Raw genomic sequence first — 24,324 nt, forward strand, 5'->3', positions numbered from 1 at the left:
ATTAATAACAAGTGTCAGACCAATATTGATGGCCTATCCTAAGATTTGGCTATGTTGCATTCATCTTATGATCAGCACTTTTAGAAAGAATGGATAAGCACTGTCTGAAGGCAACATGTAGGTTCAATATTTGTCCCCACCCCTTATCAAGTTGGCTTTTCCACAGTTTTATATACAGAAATTTGTAATGAAATTCATGTAAGCTGTGTAACTCTTAATTAATATGAAGACAACAACATCTTCCCATTTTTTTCTCCCTCTCCAGAGAGATGATGGTCAAGAGGTTGATGAAGAAGATGATGATGATATTAACGAGGTTGAAGAGGATGACAGAGACTTGTTTAGTGACCAGCTCATCAACGTCGGCTCTCTTGGGAGAGCTATTCCTGAACATAGTATACCGCTACTCACCAGGTAAGTTGGGGGATGGTAAAGCTAATTATTAGTATTGGGGTGTTTCATATGAGATGCTAAATCTGCATTGATGTGGTACATCTGAAATCCAGACTTGCATAGCATGCTTCAGAAGAATTCACACAGTGACAGAAAATACCTGGCTACTGGGAAACAAAAGAGAGAAAAGAAAAGAAAAAAAAAAAGAAAGAGATGGCATGAAGATCTAAAATCTTATACGAGAGAAAAACAGGAAAGAAAGATTCGTACTGCAGAGGATGCATCGGCCAAGTGAAGTGGCTTATTAAGAATTGAAGATTTTACTTTGCTTTGCAGTCGCTTAATAAGATGGAGTTAAAGTCATACTGGAAGAGTGAGTATTGGGCTATTCCAGTTGAAATCCATACACACCCTATGGAAAACAATCCCTTAATCTGTCACACAGGGGGTATAGATTTCAAATTGAATTGCCCATTCAGGTAGCGCTATTTGAAATTCACACTCCCTGTGTGGAAGATCGATCAAGTGAATGCTTTCCATAGAGGGTGTATGGCAGGGGTGTGATTTGTCTGGACTTTTCCAGTATTTCCGTATTTTTTTGTGGCCAAAATGTACGCAATTTTATTCATTTTCAGCCTGTTTTAGGGTATTTTTGCCCAATTTCACATTGTTTTTCTTGATTTTTTACTATTTTCTGGATATTTCACAAGCATTGAATCACACCCCAGGTATGGATTTCAACTGGAAGAGCCCATCACTTTTACACATTTATATCACACAATGCCAGTTCAGATCCAGTGCAGACCACATTCAAAGCATCACATTGAAGCGCATTAAAACGGATCATTTCTCCCTTGTAGACTTCTCCATGGTATGGTCAACAGTCATGAGCAATTGATCACCGAAGTGGAATGTCCGTTTTCTTTTTTGCGTCAGAAAGTGCAATCTACTTGATTGGTCAAATTTAACCCACCCATGGGGAAGGGCTGAACTATAAGTGTTAATAGGCAGAAATTGGATGCTCAAGCAAGTGTTTTATTACAAATTTGTTTATAAGTGTGTGGGTTTTGTAATATGTGAAATGAATTATTAATTATGTTATTAATAAGAGTTGTGACACATTGTCACCTGTTGGATTATACTGAACTTGGAAATCATACCTCAGTGATACAGGGATAATTTCCAAGCCTGGAAATAATAGGGATGATTTCTAAGCCTGGAAATGATGGAGAAGTCAGGAAGATCTTTGCTTGGAAATATTGCATTTGGACGGAAAGTTTACTTTCCAAAACAAATTATACACTAACATTTTGCAATGTTTTTTGAAACATTATGCATCATCATGAGAAACAACACATTTTATACAGACCTCTTTGATACCTGATAAGATGTCATCAAATAATGGTTATTCCAGTTGAAATCCATACACCCTCTATGGAGGAAATAATCTACTCAGGGAGTGCAGATTTCAATCAGAGTTACCAATTCAGGAAACCCCATTTGAAAGTAACATAGGGGTGTATGGATTTTAACTGGAATAATCCAAACTATTCACAGAAACTGTGAAATTGTTTGTTGATATTTCTATGTAGAAACTATAAATAAATTGCAGGCAAAACACAAAATGCAAAAGCCTCTTGTATTATGATGTCCATTTTGGAGTGATGGGGATATGAAATAGAGAATAAATTAGACACTATCAGTAATACAACATGATCAAATGAAGAGTTTTTGCTCATAGTCATAGCCTGTAGGTAAAAAATACTTGATCTGGAAATTCAGCCCAATTTTGTCAATTTTTGAGGACAAACAATAAAAAATGAAGATTAAGTAGGTTTGATGCATTAATTGAATACATTATACATTGTAGATAAAGAACAAAGAAAAGGTATCGGGTGAAAGTCTGGATTGCTATCTGAAGCAATGTGGCCAAATGACTCCTCATATCAACTGCTGGGGGGGGGTCACCACACCACAGTTTGTTAATCTTCCTAATTGAATGTGGGTACCGTCTTATACACCTGGGTGGAGAAAGGTGAAAAAGGTGAAGGGCCTTGTCTACTTGTACAAGACAGTGTCATTGTCAAGATTCGAACCTGCAACCTTACGGTCATGGGTCAAAGTCTGACTACTGTCCCACCATGCCTTTCTAGAATAAGAGGGGAAATAACAGCAGAAAAACATGAAAGAAGGGAGAAACAGAAGAAATCATGCAATTATTTCACATCACATTATTGTATTGTGTTCCCTTTATAACAGTGATGGAATGTAAATGTGGGACATAATTATGTTAAAAGTTTTAAATTATTAAATAAATTAATTAAATTGTGATAAAAACTTTAATTGATGAAGTGCAGATGATTTGAATTGTGTAAAGAAGACATGAACCACATACTTTGCTGAAAAACACAACACTTGTGATACACAATAACAAATCAACTCACTAAACCAAACTAGCTTGGAATAGATGGGTGTTGAGTAATGTTTATCTCCGAAAAAAGACAGCACCTATCAAGAGTAATAGAAATTTTGACGTAAATCGTAAAACCATGTTGTGCAAATCGGTTTGACATGTAATGGGCAAATTGGCGCTATCATGGGTGCATTATTTATTGCCAGTTACATTTTAAATAGCGTAGATAGAGCAGGTGTAAGGCATTGTTAAGATAGATGTAGAGCATAATTGGGAAAAGATAGGCTAAGAAAATAGTATGTAATGGTTGGCATGTAAAAGCCTTAGGATCCACTGTATTAAGACTAAGCATGTTTGCACTGGTTAAGCAGAAGTCAGACTATTGTAATATATGTGGGTTATTTGAGAGCTAATGGTAATAAGCTGCATGGGATGAAAAAAAGCTAAATGCTCAATGGTTGTATTGGGAATATGGCATGATGTAAAATGACTGGCGCAAGACTATGCATGTTTGTCTGCAAGGCATATCCTACCCTGATTTAATTAAAGGCGCAAATGACTTCTTGCTTTGGCAAGAGATCATGGACAAAGCCTGCAAAGTTTACATTGAATAAATACATGAACACAAATTTTTTAAGGGATTGGATATATAATTAGAGGTTTCATATTGAAGTGTTCAAATATTAGGTACAGTAGATGCCAACTGCCTGAAGCCAATTGTGACAAAAACTCTATATTGGCCAAAATGACAGTTGTGATCAGGTTTTTTTTACATAGGGCAGCAAGTAGGAGATGCAGTACTAGTGGAAGGTGTTTGGTGTTAAGGGACATTGAATAGTGATTTGTTTTCTCTCGTACTCTCACCTAATTGTAAAGACCTGCAACCGAGGACCCCGTTTTTGACAACTGTGGACCTATGGCTTGTTTCTACATTTTTATGTTGTTTTATGTCATAAGGTAGAGACAACCATTAGCATCCATGGTTGTGGGTGTCCTTGGTTTTCCATGATTCTTTTTTTTTTTTTTTTTGGGGGGTCCTTGTTTGCAGGTCTTACTGAACTCACACACACCCCACAAACACACCCCACACACCCCACCCTAACACATATTTTCTCATCAATCAGTGATTCCTATATGGACCTGTGTTTCATCATGGTAGGATTTTGGATAATATTAGGGCTAAAACAAAATCGGGGTAGATTTGGGTGACTTGTTTGCTGGTGTAGAAATCCTGTGTTTCCTGTACACCACTTGACAATGGTAGGATAAATAAAACAAACACATATTAGCTGGTTTCTTGGAAGGAGAAGAATGGAAAAGGCTTGACATCTGACACTTGAAAGTATTCAATTTACAGGACATTGTGGATAAGTGTGGTGTGGGTTTTGTAAAAGTTTTAGAACTTTTTTGTTTGTATAAACAAAGGCAATGAAAGGGTTGATTTTGTAACAAGTGTGTGTCAAAGGAGAACATACAAAACACGGGATGGGCAGGGACCCCAGGGCAGGGACTCCAGAGCAGGGACTCCAGGGCAAGGATGTCAATGGATGTCCACTATGTCCATACCTTCAAGTTCAAATGGTTAAATTATTTATTATCATCATATTAAACAATATTTCTTGCTGCAAATTTTCTGCGCTATTTATCATTTGAAGTCAAACTGAGAAATACCTCTCAGTTGGCCTTAACAAATTGAATTGACCATGCCACAGTACGGTATTATGCTTACTATAGAATGCTATTCCATGTTGAAACAATCCCTCATTTACGTCAAACGCTACTTAACCAACGTTTCCTGTGTATTGATGAGCACTGTGAAATGGTGCATCATTGAAAAATTATTACTTAACCTTTGCCAAGAAAACTTGATCAGTCAGGGGGTGTTCACCATATATTTGAGTGTGCACATGAAACATCTGCTACTATTTTCCTTTAAATCTATTTGACCAAGATGTTGAGAAGTTAGCTCAAATGATTATGAACATTTGGAAAAGTTTTAGACAACTTTATGAGCATAGCACTACTTTCAGGCACTGTTGCTTTATAATATGTCTACTTCTACTTGCCAAGTCCATGAGAGCCACAGACTGCAGTTATCTATATGAGCATTGGCTTCTTTTGTGTCAAATGTTTCTAATAAAACTCAGGTTTCAAACTCATCTACACCAATTAAATTTTACTACTTGTTAAGAACAAAAGAATCATTTTCAGTGAAGAATTGGAACGGGGCAGCATTTTTACCAAACATATAATTTGTTGACATGAGTGCTTTGGTCAAGCTGTGTTTTTTTCTTATCATAAAGTGAACTTTGTAAAAAGGTAGGCTTTGTTTTAGATATGTCCTTTGTGTAATGTAATTTAATGTTTGGGCAATAAAGAAAATAATGCTATAAGAATTTGTTCTGTCTTTTTCCTCAATTGCCTATTTATTGTCCCTTTGTTGGCACAAGCCACCCATATAGAGACAATTAGATTAGTCAAAACATGATAAAATGTTGGATGTCTCTTTTGACAGAGATATATTTTTATTTGGTGTCTGTTAGGAAATAATATATTGTTCATGTCTACATTATGTTACATGCAGATATGTACCAAATCAGGTGAAATATGTATAAGGCTGTCAGGCTTGACTCATTGTCTGGGGTGAATGTACTACAATCCTGTTACATACGTGTATGTGCCTAAAACACTACTATATCAGCAAAAATGTATTATGGCAAAGTTCAATATCCTCCATTTCATTAGTGAAAGCTAAGAAATGACTTCATGTTACGAGGTATGAGGTTGTTGTACCCAATCTATTTAAAGGTCAATCTGTGAGTGTATGAACATATTATGGTTAAGGAACTTTGTGCTCACAGATGAGTCTGTTTGGTAGATCAAGGTGGATTTTATAATGTGATTTCGTATTCCCTTTTACACATGGTTCATCGATATAACCTGTGCTTCCCCTCATACTTTTCATGGTTTGGTAAGAGATTAATAGACAAATACTTACGGGATGTGCAATAATTATGTGCCCCCAAAAAATTGCATTTCCACCTCTTGGCCTGTCATGTTGCCAACCGTTGAAGATGCCAAATTTTTGGGAACCCGATTTAGAAAACCTAACTGGTCTATTTTAAGGACCGGTAGGGTTTGAGAATCGCTTTTTTTTTTCATATCTTACATTCATCCATAACCATCTGCTATTAGTTCATCCTTCAGTTTTTTCATTTGTTGCTGGAGATTTTCTTAAGAAAGTGATATCAGCGATATCGATATTATTAGATAATCGATTTATTGATTATTATCCATATATCAATGATCCTTAGTCTATTATATAATGCAAGCATAGTGAGCAGGAGATTTTGCATACTTAAACGTTTCTGTGCTGTTTTCCTGTTTAGAGCATTTAATTTAAAAGGTGCCTCCACAAATGTGTGCCAAAAATCACTTCTCCCCTCTTTCGACATGCCAAAAATTGCTTCCCTCCTTTTGGCATGCCATCCTCCCAGGACTCATATTACAAAGTCCCTTATGAAACACCAAATGTACATGTTGTAAGAAAAGTGTCATTTTTATCTGTGCTCCTATATCCCACTGCACTGTTTTCCTCTAATTGAATTTTGATTTCATAAATTATGATTATTACCTTAAAATAACAAAACATTAATTCAAGTGAAAACATTAAAGGTATTAGTTGAGAATACTGCAATTTTAGGTTATTATATGACATCAATGATACCAAAATTGCTTGGAGTGTGATTTCAATACCAATTGATGTAAGTATGTGATACTTGTATTTACACAAGCAATTAGTGAAAATTGATAAAGAAAACGCTTTTTAGTTGTAGCAAAATTTGAAACAACAGATGTACAGTTAGGTTGCCAGGCCTTGATATCCATACGTGATACTTAGTATTTACATTTTCAATTAGCAAAAATTGGAAAAGAATACTAATTATAGTTATTTCTAGCTAAAAACTTGTAATAACAGATTATCAGTTAAGTCTTGTGGGTTATTGAACTTTGGTTTGACATTACATCTTCCCTCTTTAGGGAGAAGTGACATATTATGACCGCAAGGGGTAGTCATTTGATTCAAGGCAGCCGTACTTTCACATCTATATACTTGTGTGAATATTTATGTTTGAGTGATTTTTGAGTTGAGTTCTGCCTTTTTGGTCATTATTATTGTGGTTGTATTTTTTTAATTTTACTTTTTTTCATTCAAGGGAGCAATGGTATAAAACCTCTGTGAATATCTATGAAGCTTATGGTATTTGAATAGCTGCCCTGTGGTTATCTGGTAAGAAGTAAGATTATCATGGCTATGAGGTGTAGTGATGTGATAAAAGGCAGCCATATTATGCCATTTTAGAAACTCTTGATTTGAAACTGTTGGCAAGGTTCTTAATTATATGATACACCTTACATGTTATGTAATGTGGTTTGGCAACAGAAAAGTCACAATTATTCAACAATTAGACATGGATGGCGATGTTATGCAATGAGCTTGGCAAAATGCACAAGGAGCTAGTATAGGCTGCAATAAATAGCAGCAGCCTGAAGAACCACCTCCCGGAACCACCTCTTCTCTCTCCCTATAGATATGATTAGGCCTATTATAAATTGTGCTTTAATGTTAAAGTTTAAAATTTTAAGAATACATTTAGTCTTGGAATTAATTTTCTTCATTTTGTGGTCCTTTTTTTCCTTCAAATTCTTAAATTCAGCTTTGACAGGTTGGGTGCCTCGATCTATTATGGTGTGCCACATTAATCACTGGAGACAGAATGGATAGAAAGCTCTGATACTTTAGGATGGGTGTAGTGGTCAAATGCCTGAAATATATCTTTTTCTCACACTTGGCAGCTGAAATAAATATGATACATGATAAAGCCCATCTAAAACTGTTGGTAGAACCCAGCTTAATTCTAAAGCCAAAGTGCTGGGAAACTGCTGTAGGCAGGACTGATCATGAAAATGTAAATTATCACATTACCCAGTGCTACACAATTGAAATCTTCTCAATTACTAGTGATACGGTACTTATTTCAGGGCAGCCTTCAAAAAAACTTTGCTCTGATAGCAATTTTAAAATCTGAAAGAAGCCGTGCAGAAGGCATTAGGTATAATATTATTATCGTTGCACCATTTCCTCAAACATTTTTCAAATTTTTCTTTGGCAGCTACTATCAATGCCACTATTTTGCGCAGCTCACCAAATCATCCAATGTTTTTGCTTATTGGAGCAGAGCACAGAGGCACACTCGGGTGAACTCACAGAAGCTACCGGCAGATCCTATGTAGAATTAATTTGTACGTCGTTAATGTAATTTATCCAATTTCAGGGGCATATCGGATGCGTTTTCAAGGGTATAATCATGTGTCATTGAGGCAGTGCCCGGCAGGGAGACAAAAAACATGGGAGTATTGAAGTGAACAAGCTAACACGTGCGAATTATCACAATCGATGTGTCAATGGAAATCTATTGCTGCCTTGGTATGGTTCCTAGAGGTTTACAGACAAGAGAGAGATAGACGTACTTTACCTTTTGTTTTGATTAATATTTTGGCTGGATTGACGTGCTAAATTTAGATTTTAAAGGCTAGGCATAATTTGACGAAACGGTAATTGGCGTTGCATGATGAAGCTGTAAGTTTTCCATTTTCCCTTCAAGTGACAGCATGACTACAGGTGTATTCTTGGGTGTTCAATACATTTTGAATTGCTGAATCTCTCACAGATTTGTGCTTAGATTGTGTACTGTTATGTTTGTTAGGTATACCCATCACAAAGTGAGGGTGTCTCTATGGAATTACATTTGGTGTGGTAAAATAAAATTAGGAAATGAAGTGCATAATATTAAAAAAGCAAAAGCATCATATAGTTAAGTTATTATAAGCAATTATCCTATTAATAAATAGATAGAGCAATGCAAAGTTAAGTTTCAGCAGGTGGTCTGACTTAAATTATCTGTGGGGACTGTAGCATGAGCTATAGGCTATTAGCCTTTTCGAGAAATGGCGGACACAATAGGTTGGCACTGCACGAAGTGGGTAAAGTCTTTTGAATTTGCCGGGTTTTACCCATATTGAAGACTGCCCTGACATTTTGTGTATGCCATACTTCGAAAAGGCTAATTCATATTTGAGTGTTTGGACAGTTTCAAATTGTGAAGTAATAATAATTTTCCATAGAAACAAGAGAAAGTGTAAGCTTTGATACCAATTATCCTAGTTGCCAAATTTTCATAATAATGCAGAACTATGACTAACAACTTACAAGTACTATTATAGCACATAAATGTAGGTTGGTGACATGGATAGTACCATTCTTAGATGAAAATATAAAGGAAAATAATCAGATTTCTAGATATCATTTACCTGAATTAGTGTAGGAATTCTCTCAGATGGAGACTTAGTGAAAGCATTTGGCTCACAATTTCTTAGATTACTCCTTTATGATGTGTAGTGACAGATTGCCAATTATCATCTGTGATGCTTTATGTAATATATCTCATTTTGTGGCTACAGCAATAATATAGCTGCCATGTGTACCACCATAGAAATAAACTGAAGAAGGTGCTCTGCCATATCTTTGTGGTGCTAATGGGCTTTTCCAGAAAATAGAGGAGTTTGGATTTCCGCCCTTTTTGGCTAGTTATGATTGCTGGAAATCCAGACTTTCAAAGTGTCTGAATGCGAAAAAACTCCAGCAAAAAATAGTTCACAATTAAAAATCCTGAATATGAGGGGATTATTTCACATTATCATAATTCTGGGATTTTTAATACATATTATTGCATTTCCAAGATTTTTTATTAACATTGGCAACTGGGATTCCAGTCGTTTTCAGGAAGCAAATCTGAAAATCAAGCATTTCTTTTATTGAAAATTTACTCCTCTATAGGGGGTGTGCACTTATTTTCTGGAATAGCCCAATGGAGGTGCTGGGGCAGTAGTATCCCGGAGTAGTACACATCTGGAATAGGCTAATTCAGTTGAAATCCATATGCCTTTATGAAAGATGTGACCTTATTCTTCCACTTCGGGAGTGTGAATTTCAAATAGGATAACCTGAATAGGTGACTCCATTTGATATCTTCACCCCAGTGTGGGAGATTATGGTCATGACTTGCATAGCATTTGAAATTCAGGCTTGCATTTGAATTCATTATTGCGATTTCAAATTAAATAAAAAAATGTGTTTTAGTGGTTTAAAAAACCCTGAATTTGTGCACTTTTATTTTATTCGGCATCATTCTTGATCACTTCACATTCTACTTCCACTGGAGTGTGCAAAAGTAAATCCTTCAATTCTTCAGTATGTAAACTTGTGCTTGAAGACTTACTTATCTTTGCATTTTGACTGATAATTAAACTTTTTTTTGTTTTCTGAAAAATAAGACAGAGAAACTCAGAATCGAGTGTGAAGGACCTAATGCATTGTCTCATCAAGGCAGTAACAAGCTTCAAAAAATTTGAGAAGCGATCAAGATTTGAGGGGGGGGGGGGGTTAGTATTATGATGATATACTGATAATTAAGTCAAACTCAGTATTATGTTATTAAGAAAAAGATTCCCCAGCACTGATCATTTGTGGAGTAGTCCTGCAAGGACAGAAATTATTTGTGTTAATGATATCTAAGCTGCAAATCAGTGTCAACTTTCAATGGTATACTTTGTTCTGATTATATATAATTAACAAAGACTCATAGCATCATGGACTCGCCTGATATAGAATCATTAGAATGGCATGCACACAGGTGGGCACCTACGCTACTTGCGCTTTGTGTAAGCTTATGTGAATTTATGTGAGCATATATATGTTGGGTCTTTCTTAACACGCGCAGACTCAAAAAACAGATTTGTTTTGCAAGTTATAAGGCAAACAAAGTATGCACTACTTTTGAGTTATGCAGATCAAAATAACATTCCTAGTGAAAGAACATATTACATGTGGCAGCCATTATTTATGTCTTTATCTTCAGATACATCGTTATGCCACAGATGATCCATCTTCTAACGTGATTTCCACTATCAAGGTGGTAGTCATATGATTGGATAAAAGCATTCATATGCACAATTGTGACCTTTTCTGAAATGAAGAGACATCCTTAGTGCAAAGTAGAACCAAGCATTTTTGTGTGACCCTTAAGGGTATCCGTAGGGAGAACACTTTGTTTTACGGCCAGGTCTGGCCAGGTGCATGTTTGTTCGCAGTCTACAGGTGTAACTAGGTTGTTGTATATTCTATAATTTTCCTGGTGTGTTAACTGTGATTACATCTAGACACCAGTTTATTTTTTATTTGAACGGACCCTAATTTAATGAGAAAAAACGCCCGAAAAGAGAGGCCCGCAAAAGCCGATTTGCAGACAATTTTGTAGATACAGACAGCTCAGTATTCCATATAACAACTACGGAAACCAATCAGTGCCAGAAGTGTTGATTTATATTTCATCCACTTAGGTTTGGCTTAACCCACTAAAAGGTAAAACTTTAAGGCTGATCATTTTAATTATAAATGTAGTGTGTGTGTAAAAGTATATTTCTCAAAATGGAGGAGAGCGCCTATGACTATTGTCCGTTCTGTCTACATGGTCTATGATAATTATTTTCTTACCAAATATATTCACTTAACACAGACCACGGTTGCCAAACAAATGAGGGCAAACCGCTGGGTCAAATCATTGAAAAGTCGCCTAATATTTTTTTTATCAACCGTTGGTTTCTATGAGATAAAAACTACCAGAAGTCGCGTAAGCCAATGTTGAGAAGTCATGCAATATTTTTCTTAACCATCAATTGGTGTCTATAGGACAGGAAATTGTCGCGAGGAAAATCTTCAAAACTCATCCTATTGACCTAGGCCTATTACATCGCTGGGTTTGGCAACCCTGCAATATATACAGTTATATAACATCGCACCGCATTGTGAGGTGAACGAACTGAATGTTGACATTGTATTCAGGATTTAAAACAAGAACTGTCTTTAACCAGACAATGCGGTTGGTATAAAACATAGCGTGTGATATCATGATATCAACTTCAAAATCTAAAAACAAAAGTAAAGAAATAATTTAGGGCGAAATAAATAAACAGCGTACAGCAGGTGCTATCTTGTCAATAATGATAAGAGGAACATGAAAAAACCAGCAGAGAGCATGCACCCCAGTAAAGAGTTAAATAAAGCAAGGAAAAATCATAATGTGCAGAAGGCCTACTTTTGGGATGATATTCACAGAAACAAAAATAAAGAACTAAAGATCTAAAAACAAAAGTAAAGAAAATGAGGGCGAAATAAATAAACAGCGTACAACATGTGATGACTTGTCAATAACGATAAGAGGAGCATGTACCTCAATAAAGAGTTTAAATAAAACAAGGAAAATCATAATGTGTAGAGGCCTACTTTTCGGATGATATTCACTGAAACAGAAAAAAAGAAATAAGTTTAAAGAATTATATATTTTAAGATTAGATAATGAACAATCATACATAAAAATTTGACAGGTGTCTGATGATATTTATACACTTGAGCAAAAAATAAAGAACTACTTAACACGCGACATAAATAAATAGCCATATTTTATGAACGAACTGAATGTTGACATTGCGGACCAGGATTTGAAACAAGAACTGTTTTCAAAAAGAAAACGCGGTTGGTATAAAAACATAGCGTGTGCTATCATGATATAAACTTCAAAATCTAAAAACACAAGTAAAGAAATAATTTAGGGCGAAATAAATAAACAGCGTACAGCAGGTGCTATCTTGTCAATAATGATAAGAGGAACATGAAAAAACCCAGCAGAGAGCATGCACCCCAGTAAAGAGTTAAATAAAGCAAGGCAAAATCATAATGTGCAGGAGGCCTACTTTTCGGATGATATTCACTGAAACAGAAAAAAAGAACTACGTTAGTACGTTTAAAAAATTATATAATTTGAAATTAAATAATGCAAAATCATACATAAAAATGTGACATGTGTCTGATGATAATTATACACTTCGACCAAAAATTAAAAAATACTTAACACGCGACATAAATAAACAGCCATCTATCAAGAATGACAAGAGGAACATGAAAAAAAAACCACCAAATATATGAGAGCATGCACCCCAATAAAGAATTGCTTTAAAATAAAACAATGAAAAATCATGACATGTGAAATGTATGTTGATACACTTATAAATAATACTCAAGGGTGAAATAAAAACACCTTATCTACCGATATTTCCACAGTTAAACATACTCAGTGATCACTTGTACTAAAACAAAAATAAAGAAATACTTCACAAATGATAAGAGGAACACATAAAAATAAATAAGCGAGCATGTCCCAAAAAAATTAGTAAAAGATAAAATAATGATAAAACGTACAAGAAGGGGCAAAATATTTGTCGCAAAACTTATTAAATGCTCATTTGCTCTAAGATATTTAATGTTTGCAATTTACTCCTAGTTTATCATTTATTTATTATTTATCTAGGCTTATATATCTTTTATTTATTTATCTATTAATTTATCTATTTATCAATTTATTTCAATCTCATTATTATTAAGTGCCTATTTATAATGATATTTAAATCTATCAACATTATGCTTACGTCATCCAGGAGTTATTATCCCACTTGAAATCGCCATATAAACACAAATTAATAAAGAAATACCCAATGGGTGAAATAAAAGCATGATCTATCTTTTCAAGAATGAAAAGAGGATATAAAAATATAACAGAGCATGTCCTATAAACATGATAAAGAATTATTTAAAATCGTACAAATGTGAAACATGTAATATGACATATACTTAAGGGATCTGGAATGAGCGTTTTGAGCGTTTCGACAGTGTTTTTTGTGGGAAATGAGAGCACATCAGACATATCGAATTGCATTCTGAATACGAAGAATGTCTTTCTCATATCAAATAATTTTCATTTTTTGAAATTCACGATATAATGCAAATTTTATGACAAATTATTAAAATTTGATATTTTTCAAATTTTGATATATAACAGTCCTCGAAGTAAATTTTATAAATCTAATGACATATTCTTAAAGTGTATGTAGCTGGGAGGAAAAGCCGACGATCAATTGAAAATTTTGACCTTTCATATTGAAGATATGGATTTTATTTCCCCAAAGACCTATTTTGGGGAAATCCATATCTTCAATACGAAAAATCAAAATTTTCAATTGATCGTCGGCCTTTCCTCCCAGCTACATATACTTAAAGAATGTATCATTAAATTTATAAAATTTACTTCGAGGACTGTTATATATCAAAATATCAATTTTAATGATTTGTCATAAAATGTGTATTACATTGCGAATTTCAAAAAATCAAAATTATTTGATATCAGGACATTCTTTATAATATTCAGAATGCAATTCGATATGTCTGATGTGCTCTAATGTCCCACAATAAATACTGTCCAAACGTTCATACCCCAGCCCTTAACATAAAACAAAATAAAACGGTCATGATAATATGACATTAAGGGCGAACACCACTAATGAAGCGTCTTGGTTGAAATGCACGTGAAAATTAATGTCTTTCTTTGCTCAATTTGAGGCCTTTTTGGCTCTCATAGTTGCCTGATGTAGGCCTACCCGTTACATTTTATTAAGAAACAAGGTAGTATAGTTTCTCTCCATTGATTTTGCAATAGCGTCTCCAGGAGGGGGGCTCAGAGGGCTTTCAGATTTATGCGGTGGGGGGGCTTAATGGCTAAAATCGCCAAAAACCGCCTGATTTTACATATCCCTCTAGCGTTGGTTGTCAGTAGATTGCAGTCACTCCTCATCAAGTATTGACAAAGACAACAGTGGTTGTTGAAACGCACACAGTAAGTGCATTTTCTTGCATCAGATACTACTAACTCTGGTTTACTAGTTTACTCTACCGATCCTGATGAATTTGTTCAATCAATAACGATATATGGGGACCAATCACAAGCCAGATTCATTTAAAGATGCATTACATCATGACCAATTTTAGTTAGGCCAGAAATTGGCCTAACTCTCCATAGAATCCCGTGTTAAAAAGTTATCCGCAATCCAAAGTCAGTAGTCCACTTGGGAAGCTAACAAACAGAGGGCGACGGTGACTGAAAAGATTAGATGTGAAAATCTATCAATTGTGCACAAATAATAATCAGAGTTTTAAGCTTAAATGCAATAGCCAGAAGCACAATTGGCAAGTGGAGTACGGAGAAGTCTAGCTACACCCTGGAAGGAAAAAAAACAGTATTTGAAACGAGGAAATGTGCAATATGACTTAATGTAATACATTAGAAAAAGCTTAAAAGGCAACTATTAGGCCCTGATTCATATTTAATCATCATTTAGGCCTGTAAATTAGATTGTCTGTGTAAATTTAGCAGGATCCGACTTTTTATGACGACTTTCAAAATGTGTTACATTTCAGAAACACCAAGCTGTTTGTGAGGTGGCGTTAGCTGTATGGGTTATAGGTTGAACTTTTTACAATATTTCTGGAAAAAAAAATCCTGAAATCCATATATTAATTTTTACAATGGATGTCGTCATCTGACCTTCTGCTTGCAGAAAGGGAAGTTTTGAAGAACTGAGTTGTTTTCCGGCCCCTGTCTGTACAGAAAGTCAGTGGGGCTTATTTACTGGTGTGCACCCTAAAAGGCCCTTGTCATAACCAATGGTGGCGGCATGATTTTTCCCGTGCATGAGGGTTTAGGGAAAATTAAATTATATGTCTAAACTTGAGGTTGCATGTGTAAAACATGGTCTTTTTTAACGCATGTTTGGGGTATTGAAATGATATTTTTTGGCTTGCACAATCATGGTAAAGATCCATGTCATACATAAGAGATTATAGGACATACAATACTTGGTAGGCCTAATGATAATGCGTAAACTTTGTACCTGTTAGGGAACTGAAATCAGACTGAAAACACAAACGTCATTCGAGGCTCTGTCTCACCAGTTGCATTTACAAGGCCCTTGTTATAACCAGTGGTGGCGGATGATTTTTTTCTGGGGGAGGGTCACACAAGGTTCTGAACAGAAGCGTCACATGCGGACCAACCCACACTACCGAGAACCGCGAATGCCGAGAACCGCGAAAGCCGAGAACCGCTCTAGTTGCATTTTGTTATATGAAATTTGAACTTGTAATTTTGTGGTTGGGAAACGGTTTATTGACCAATTTTTGCCAATTGCCCACTTTTGAAAGATTGAGTTTTGAAGATTGCTGATAGGAAAGGTGAATTTTGTTACATTATTAGAAGTAGGAATCTAATGGTTTTATGCATAATTCTGTCACATTTCTAAACTGAAATGCCAGAATAGAAAAAGTACTTACGAGGGAGATGTAAATTCTATTGACATTCCTTTTACATAAATGCTTTTATGCTTCAAAATTGACACTCATGGAGTACTATGTGATTGGCGTCTTCAGTAGATGTGAGGCTGTGAAGGTGTTTCCTATGATGTCACATGTTGGGATGATATTAAACCAAAAGTAGGAAGTGTAGAAAAAAATAATTGTTGTTATAACACATTTTGTGAAATATTGATGGTTATATAGTTTTTGCATCTATACTCCGTTTGTTATGTATAGAAATTAGCATATTATGAATGCAGATAAACTTGCGTAGGTTTTTAAATGTCATCGTTGTGTGAGGGAAAACATAGGACTTGACAATGCATACTGTTACCATCTCAAATGTGTTTGATGCTTGTGTAGCACCTTGATATATTCCTGATGTATAACAAATGATGCAGTAAATTGCAGAGCTATTTTAGCGAAGCACCAGACAATTTATGCAGCTACTTTCAGGGCCTCATACATTTTACAGACGTTTAAAAATGTCAGTGTTTCAGTGGATTCAGCATTTTTGGTTCACTTCAGTGTTTTTAGCCCATTTTCTGCATCAAATTCACAGAAAATGGTGTGTTTTTTCAATGTTATGATCATGCAGTCTTCATGTCTAACTCTGCCCGTGCCTTGAAGTGTACCATTACATTAAATACAATGGCCTAGTTGAGAACATTTTAAGATCCACTCTGGTTAGTCAGCCAGAGAAGATCATTTCCCCCATACTCTGCAGGCATGTGGAATGTCCTACAACTAGCATAATTATGTAGTTTTCAAGGCAGGATTTATAGAAATTGAAATGGAAGATTATTGTGAGGGTTATTGCACACCAGATTAGTGCTTGCACCTTAGACTTGCAGGGGAGCTGGAAGCCTGGTTTTGGTCAGGGTATTTTTTAACAAAACTGCCATCACCCCATCAAAATCTAATAGTGCATTTCTTACCTCAATAAATTCCTTTGGTGAGAATCTCTAGGCTGATTCTCTGATTTTTGCCCAATAAGAAAGTGTGTGGAAAATATGATTGTGATCTACATACTGAATATTGGTAAATTAGTGCTGGGGGATGGCACAAGAATAGTTCATTTGCACACAGATGAGCATCATTAATAGGTCATATTGTCAATCACTATCAGCAAAGAATTCTATTCATAGTAGGACAGATTGAAGCTTTGGTATAGCGCCACTGACAGATCACTTCAGATTCAATGATGTTCATTATTAGCTGTGATTTATGATTTTAATGCGTATTTTGGAGTGGCGTAAAATTGCCGCTTTCTAGTCATTGATCTATATTAGTTTAATTTAATATATACCCTGAGATTTTGTGCAGGTGCAACATTTTTGCATTCAAAATGGCTAACATCTGAGTACTTGATCATGAGCATTACATGTAGTATTTAGAGTTTAGTTTAAACATGAGTTTGTTTAAAAAAATTTAAAACGTTTTAAAAGATCAAGATTGTTTTAACATTAAGGTAAAAAAAAAAGTTTTCTTCTTCCTTTTTTGGGGTGCATTTTTTTACAATTATATGAAATAAAAATAAATCAATAAATTTCAGATTAATTAATAATTGATTAATAAATAAAGCAAATTACTTGATAAGCATTAAAAATCCCAGACAAAGATTATTGTGTCAATCTTGGTGAAATGGTGATCAGGTGATCTAGATTTCCCTCAAAAACAGACGGTATTTTAATATAGAGCATTTTACCTTGTTTATGGGATACAAACAAGCTCTGTATTGGTATAGTGGGTCTTGAGACGGATTTGTGACATATATTATTAGAAATGTATCAAAATTCTGCAACTTTTTTTATTTCTTGGAACAGGTGCAGAGTAGAGTATGAGAACCAATACATTGTGGATTGGAAAGTTGATACATTCCCTGTCTGTGTGAGCACTTATTATTATTTCTCAGTCTTTATTAAAATGGGAATACCTGTGAACTTTCTTATGACTCCATTTTCTCCTGATTATTTTTCTAGAACATTTTCATACCACCACAGGAAAGAAAATAGATAAGAGTAATATCTTACGGCTTTGAAATAGATGGGTTCTTTAATTTCAGAGGAGCCAAGATTTATTGCAGTGTGTTGATCAGGCTAATGGTGGAGGTGGACTTCAGCCGATCATAATGACAAAATTATTATTTGAGCATGGTGATATTAAAAAGAAATAATGGGAAATTACCCCTGGTCATCGACCGAACGAATTCTAGATTTTTAAAATGTCTCTGCATGTTAGCTGTGAAATTTATGGTTGGTTGGATGGCAGAGGGCAGTTATCACTGGGAGCTTGTTTTATTATTTAGCACTTAAAATTGGAGATGGCTACTTAATTTGCGGGCCGCTTCATTTTTGATGTAGTGATGGGTTGGCAGGTTGATACTGGGTGGGTATGTTAAGTATTGTTATAGGGAGATTATGTTAGAGATAGGTAATAAATTATAGTGTCCACAGCCTCAGAAATGTGATTGGTACAGGGCATCAACCCATTTAATTTCTTGGGTTTGATGCGGATATGCTCTTATTGCTTCCAACAAAATATAGAAATCTGTCAATCTGCTATTCATCAGAACTGTATTCGACCTAATTAGCACGCCCGCTGTATCACATTTTTAAAAAAAGCGCAGTGATTTATAGTGGGCTACGCACAGGCACAACGCCTAGACGTTGATCCACAAGCCTCAGCACACTTTACAGGCTGCACATATAGTGATGTGATACACTTTTTACTAAAAGGGGCAATATGTGATGCACATAGTGGTGTATCTGAACAATATCACTATGTGATGCACCTTTTCTTCCTTTTACCATTTTCTTATTGTACATCAATTTAATTATTTAATTATACTGCATCCCCCTCCATAAAAAATCCAAACACACCTGACTATATGGTCTTTTTCTTGGGTATATAGGCACACAGTAACACACATGCTTCGGAGTAGTACATTGGAGAAAATTCTGCTACTACTTGTGTAGGCCTCTTTTATGTTCTACCCTGGTTCTAAGCACCATAAATGCAGTAAGTGCATTTAATTTATTTACCTCGAACATAAATGAATGCGCAACCCAGTGCGCAACTTAATGCCATTTGATTTATGAGTTGATTAATGGCCCAATTTTAATGGTTATTGCTTTGAATATAGGTTGTAGTTTATTACATTACCAAAGTCAGGTTAGCGAAATGCAGATTTCAATAGAAATAGCTCAATGATCTCAATGACCACAACACTAAAAATGTTTGTTGTCATTTGAATATTGGGAATTTTTTGGTGATAGAAGTAAAAAATAATGAAAATTTGAAGATATTTTCGTAACGTACTCAACCTGTAGAATAAATTTGATATCCATCTAAAAAGGTTAAGATTAGCATTTTCTGAATAAACAGAGGATACATTGTTTCTTCTATGCATTGAATAGAGGACATATAAAACCAAATTATCCCAGAGTGTAGTTGTCAGCTCAGAGTGTAGGAATGATAGCACCCTTAATTACCGGCATTAGCAAGATTCGCTCTTCGCTCGGGAATTTGGTAATTTGCTCGACTCAGCTTACTTATTCAATAATTTGGATCGTTAGCAGCCCAAAGTATTTCTATATGACGGTACTCAAGCAATAAATAAAGTTGACATTCGGCGTGCTAATTGCGCTGAGCAGTGTTGGTTACACGGCTATAGTTGGTGGCATCAATTGATTTTTTTACTTGAAATTGAGACATTTTCCTGTAAATACACTTTTTAGAGTTTGCATTTGATCCTTTTGTGAAAGGAGAACATCCTTTTGGTGAACTAGATGAATTGAGTGTGATGTGTTTTGGGGTGAGTGCATAGTGCTATGTGGTTGCAAGTAATCACCTGTATTGCCTACATGTACTCATGCAGTTTATAAAGGTAACTAGGAAAACCCTACTTATGTAACATTTTACTATTTAAGGTTGGGAATTTTGTTTTTTGCCCCCTCATTTCATTTTTCTATATTTCATTAAAAAGATCAAAATACAAGACTTAAAATCACTGTCTTGAATGTTTAATGTTTATCTTCAATAACAAAGGACAAATTTGTCATATTATGGGCAGCTTTTTCTTCCAGCTACATACACTTGAAGTACATATCATTTGATTTATAAAGTTTACTTTGATGGCTCTTAAATAGCAAAAATATCATTTTTGTAAATAATAAAAATTATTTGATATAAGAAGGACATTCCTCATATTGATAATGCAATTTGTTGTGTCTGATGTGCTCTCAGGTGAGTCGGGTCCACAATTAAATACAATGCACACAAATATGTTGTCTTACATAGAGGTCTATGTATGAAAACTCAAAATGACAAGTTTTAAAACAAATTGGTACAGAGTGAAAAATTACATGGGCAAAAATTACCAATTTTACAGTAATTCCAAAAATATGACACCAATTGTAACAATGTTAAAGAACCAAATTCTAGCTCTGCAGTACCTGATTTGTCCAGCATATCCCAAAAGAATAATATTGCTCATAAATCGCTGCTTTTATCTGCCAGCCAAATAAAGAGCATTTTTAAATTGAAAAATAACGTACTTGAGAGCTTAAGTGCTAAAAATACTAGGACAGCAAAGAGTGATTGACCAGGTTTCTCAAGAGCTTATTCTATCAATTTGACATGGGTTTGTAGGCTGATAATCCTATCCATCCTTTGATATATCTTCCAGAAAAAATTGAAACACTTGTTTTAAGAATTATTAATATTCTGTGTTTTAATGAAAATACTGTGTTTCTGGAATAATTTGTATGCAAATGGATTTGGTGCCAATGTGGTTAGGTAGCATAATCAACTTCATAATGAGCAATTTTCATATAGGTGTTTGATAGAATATTGAATAAGGGTGATGATGTAATTTGCTTGACAGTTTTAGGGTATGATAAAAGTGACATATTTAAGAGGAATCTTGTCAAACTTAGATAAAATATGGAAAGATTGGAAGGCATGCATTTTTTCTTGTATGTATGTTAATTTTGTGTTGTTAGACAGAGTGAAAAAAAAAGATCAGCTTTGATTGTATCGATTAATAGTGAAGATTTGAAAGTACAGGGTGTCTTGAGATAAAAGTTCATAATTTACAGTTAGATTTCTTCAAGTTATGAGATATGGAAACTCCAAACCATCCCTACAGGATTTACATCTCTATTCAAACTAAACACTGTAAAAGTGGACATTTTCATGTGGTTAATTTGTCACATTTATGCCAATTTTGAACTGTTATGTTAAAATTCACAATTCTAAGGTTCCTCACATTACCTATACACAAAAGGAATATATTTGTGGTGGAACACACAAACTACACAAATTAATGTAGCATAAAAATTTACCATTTTACAGCACCTCTGATCTGAAACCTTGCCCATCTATCTATTTGGAATTGGATATATTTAATTGATATCAGACTATTTCATTTGAAATCCATACACCTCATATGGAAAACATGACCTTAATCTTCAACACGGGTAGTGTGAATTTCAAATTGGACTATCTGAATTGGTGATTCTATTATGAATGCTACACCCCTGTGTGGAAGATTTAAATCACGTGTTCCATAGGAGATGTATGGATTTCAACTGGAATAGCCCATTTTGACTCTTTTGATTGTTCTCCTGCTCCCACTTGACCTACGATCTACTTTTACAACTCGCCCATCTACCTCACTTTAATTAAAATCATGCATGCTACCAGCAACAGCATTCATCCCAACAGATCACAAGCAACATCCTTCTGTTTCTATTTTTCTTAGTTAACACACCGCATCTGGTCCGTTTTTGCAGACGACTTGTCGAGTGCAATTCTTTGCATTAAATTTGTAGCCACGGTGGATGAGAATCGCGGGGAAATGTGAAACTGTCAAAGCCGACGATAAATCTGACATCACCGGGGCATCACTCATCACAAGTTGGGCATCTTGGAGCATCTTACTTTTCATATGGTTATCATATAAATTTAATTAGATGCTGCATTTTTGAGCTTAAATATTAAAATACCAATTATAATTTTGAACAACAGGAATGTGAAATGGCAGTGGTGTTTAACTTGGGGTGAACTTGGGGAAAAAAGAGGTTCCCTGTTAGTTTGTTTTTCTCAAAATAACAAAAGTGGATGATGTGATATGAACATGTAGAGTGATGATGTTTGATCTGTTTTTAAACTTTTTTCTTTCTTTCTTTAACATTCCTGGAATTGGATGAATAGCATAAAAAGGGCAACAACAAACAAATTTGTTAGAGGGGTGATACCCCGTAGCCAATGTCCGATGCCGCGTGCAAGCACACAGGAATTTGCAGGATATGGACAGGTACCTGTGTATTTCTGTTGAATGCTTATTACTATTATACCAAACACCAGGTGTTAAACCCTGGTTATTATTAATTAGTTGATGTGCGAAATCATTACCTTGGGCGTGCCCGTACCTGTTTTTCCATCCAAAAAACTTGCGTAGACTATGCCTCAAAGTGACATGATTATATTAGTAAGGTGACACATTCAATAACTTCTAGTTCATGATTTATACAATTTGGAATAAAAGTGTGAATTTGTGCACATCCCACCCACATGTATTGTACCTAATATCCCACCCACATGTATTGTACCTAATATCAGTTGCATAATATCATGCCACGCCTTATTTACACCAACTACATTGGCTGCCCGTTGAGGATAGAGTTACCTTCAAGATCTTGGTGCTAGTGTTCAAATGCCTCAATGGGACGGCACCGGACTACTTATCGCAATGTCTTTCTCTTCACATTCCAACCCGTCAAGGTCTCCGTTCAGCAGCAGACACAACTCGCCTCTCTGAACATAACTCAACTAAGACACTAATATCTTTTGAAAAAAGGACATTCTCTTACACAGCTCCTCGCATCTGGAACAGTCTACCTGTCATCATCAGAGAGTCTACCAGATTACCTGCTTTTAAGAAATCATTGAAAACACATTTGTTTCCTGCTTAACTGACTTTGTTTGTCTTATATACATGCCTGTAGGTTCTCATATTTGTAGTTTTATTATGGTTCTTCTTGTTCAGCGCTGCGTTCTTTATGTAGCAGCGCTATACATGTATAAGCATTCTGTATGTATGTATGTATGCAGAGGTTTTTCAAATTGATAATTCCATGTCAAAATGATGTAAGTCATTTAAATTGCAGAATTTCTTCTAACCCCCATACACTGCTTAGCACGTGCAGATATAGGGAGTGTGTGTGCAACGCTATGTGGTTCGGAAGTCACTTAAAGCTGTTGATCCTGTGCATGTTAAGTGTCAGATAATGCTTCAGAAATTGCCCTTTTATAGGCATTTAGAGGATGCAGATTTTGGTTGTTGGAAAACTTTTTTCTATAAAGGATATTGTACTATACATTGTATCTCATTTTTTATCTGACGTGTTATGCATTCTTATGTGCCCGTCCATAAGACGGGTTGAGGATTTTTCCATCCATCTACTTTTGAAATTTACTTGTTCATAATTTGGATGGACAGTCTCTGACTAACATCTTGCTTACTATGGAATTTCTGATATTTAATTTATATATGATCTCACATGAAAGAAAAAGAACAAAAGCTGGAAAAACATCAACAAGTGTAAACATTTCAAAATATTTTGTATTTGTTGATTGCCATACACCAATGAAAATGTCTAAAGATATTTTAAATCGTAGCGTGACTTGTTCAAGTTCTGCGAGTCATGCAATAGTCAGTTAGTATTCATTGAATACATCACAATTTGATATTTCTATGGGATCAGCTCTAGATAGAAAGCCTTTCATGAGATTGACATGCAAAATACAATATGAAAAATATTTTATACTTCTGTCATTCTTTTTATCAGTTTTCACAGTTGGCATCAACTGTCACATATCTACCAGATATATTACACTTCCCATGATGCATTTCTTCCATTTCAACAATCTGTACTGATCTGCTATCCAGTGCAACATGGTCAATAGTGATAAAAGGTACCAATGAACAGTCTATAATATCGAATTGATTAATTCGAATTAAACAATTCATTGATGTTTGCACTTGGTAGTAGCCATTACTGCCAGTAGACAGGAAGTCTAGAAAGTTGACCTCAATGCTGTGGGAGGTCTTCCTGTGCTTTTGAATGGGACAGCAGTAACCTTGGCCAATTTT

At 35.1% G+C, this 24,324-nt stretch overlaps 1 protein-coding gene across 1 annotated transcript in view; it reads left to right on the forward strand.

The window, feature by feature from the left end:
• Positions 1-24,324, forward strand: part of LOC140138041 (exportin-4-like) — a 221,547-nt gene that overhangs the window by 162,048 nt on the left and 35,175 nt on the right. The window contains exon 11 of the mRNA XM_072159880.1: positions 266-414. Coding sequence (XP_072015981.1) covers positions 266-414 — 149 coding nt within the window. The remainder of the gene's footprint in view (positions 1-265; positions 415-24,324) is intronic.

This window comes from Amphiura filiformis, chromosome 17 (assembly GCF_039555335.1).
Source record: "Amphiura filiformis chromosome 17, Afil_fr2py, whole genome shotgun sequence".
Classification (NCBI taxonomy): Eukaryota; Metazoa; Echinodermata; class Ophiuroidea; order Amphilepidida; family Amphiuridae; genus Amphiura; species Amphiura filiformis.